At 48.1% G+C, this 1,105-nt stretch overlaps 1 protein-coding gene across 3 annotated transcripts in view; it reads right to left on the reverse strand.

Annotated features, from left to right (window-relative positions):
- TMEM234 (transmembrane protein 234) overlaps positions 1–1,032 on the reverse strand; it is a 7,168-nt gene extending 6,136 nt beyond the window's left edge. The window contains exon 1 of one of the 3 annotated variants that reach the window (XR_005200126.1): positions 394–1,032. Coding sequence is in view for 2 of the 3 variants with exons in the window: in XM_017527920.2 (XP_017383409.1) it covers positions 394–454 (61 nt within the window). In the remaining variant the exon portion in view is untranslated. The remainder of the gene's footprint in view (positions 1–393) is intronic. The other 2 variants (XM_017527920.2, XM_037738257.1) reach the window with 2 other exon arrangements.
- Between the last annotated feature and the right edge of the window lie 73 nt (positions 1,033–1,105).

The following is a 1,105-nucleotide window of genomic DNA, read 5'->3' on the forward strand; positions in this document are numbered from 1 at the left end:
AAAAAAAAAAAAAAAAAAAAAAAAAAAAAAAAAAAAAAAAAAAAAAAACAAAAAAACCAAAGCTCAAATGAGGAACTTGCTCATGGTCAGGCAGGTAGCACACAGTGGAACCAAGAGTGTGAAAGCCAGCACTTGGCACAGCAGAATGAACCTTCCCTCTTCGTCCGCTGTCACACAAGACTGCCAGGCTTCAAACCAACCCCAGTGCCTAGCACCATACTCAGAACCAGCCCACTGTGCCCTTCTTGTTCAGAGAAGAGGACACTAGGAGGGAACTAAGGCTAGTCAGCCCTCTCTCACTGATGGGAATGAGGTGTTTCAAGCTCCACCCAACAAATCACTCTTACAGGTGGCCTCGAACACGAAGCAGAACAGTTCCAAGCCAGGACCCACCTGTCGATGCCAAGGTGAGGTAATAGAGAAGAGAGCCACACTGGTTGAGGAGAAAGGGCATCAGGTACTGGAAAGAGGAGAAACCTGCATCAGTGTGAAGGCCTGAATGAGCAGCACTGCCTTCTTTGAGCTTCTAGCATATGCCTTTTCTTGGAGTGAGGGTTATAAGACCCAGAGAACATTAGGCCCGCTAAGGAGGACCCTTCCAGGACAAAGAGGGAAACAGACTGAACTCTGTGCCTCTGCTCAAACTACCCTCTCCCTCACCTCTGTTGGTTCCCATCCTGCAAGGCACTGAGGCCAACGTCAGCCCCTCCAGGAAGCCTTCCCCAAGTCCTCCATATACAGCCTCCCTCCTCTGAACTCCTCCCCTGCAGGGCCAATTTGAGCCCCAAGCCCTCCCTCTGGAAAGGGTCACAAATGTTGCCTTACATAACTGGAGGAATTACAATAATAAAATATGAATAATGGTAGCCATAGATAGAGCACTTACTATGTTCTAGGCCCAATGCTAAGTGCGCTGTGTATCTCACCTAATTCCCGTAACTGCCCTATCAGATGTTTATTTTTTATTTATTTATTTTTTTTTTTGAGATGGAATTTCGCTCTTGTTACCCAGGCTGGAGTGCAATGGCGCGATCTCGGCTCACCGCAACCTCCGCCTCCTGGGTTCAGGCAATTCTCCTGCCTCAGCCTCCTGAGTAGCTGGGAT

This window comes from Cebus imitator, unplaced genomic scaffold (assembly GCF_001604975.1).
Source record: "Cebus imitator isolate Cc_AM_T3 unplaced genomic scaffold, Cebus_imitator-1.0 Scaffold51, whole genome shotgun sequence".
In the NCBI taxonomy this organism is placed as follows: Eukaryota; Metazoa; Chordata; class Mammalia; order Primates; family Cebidae; genus Cebus; species Cebus imitator.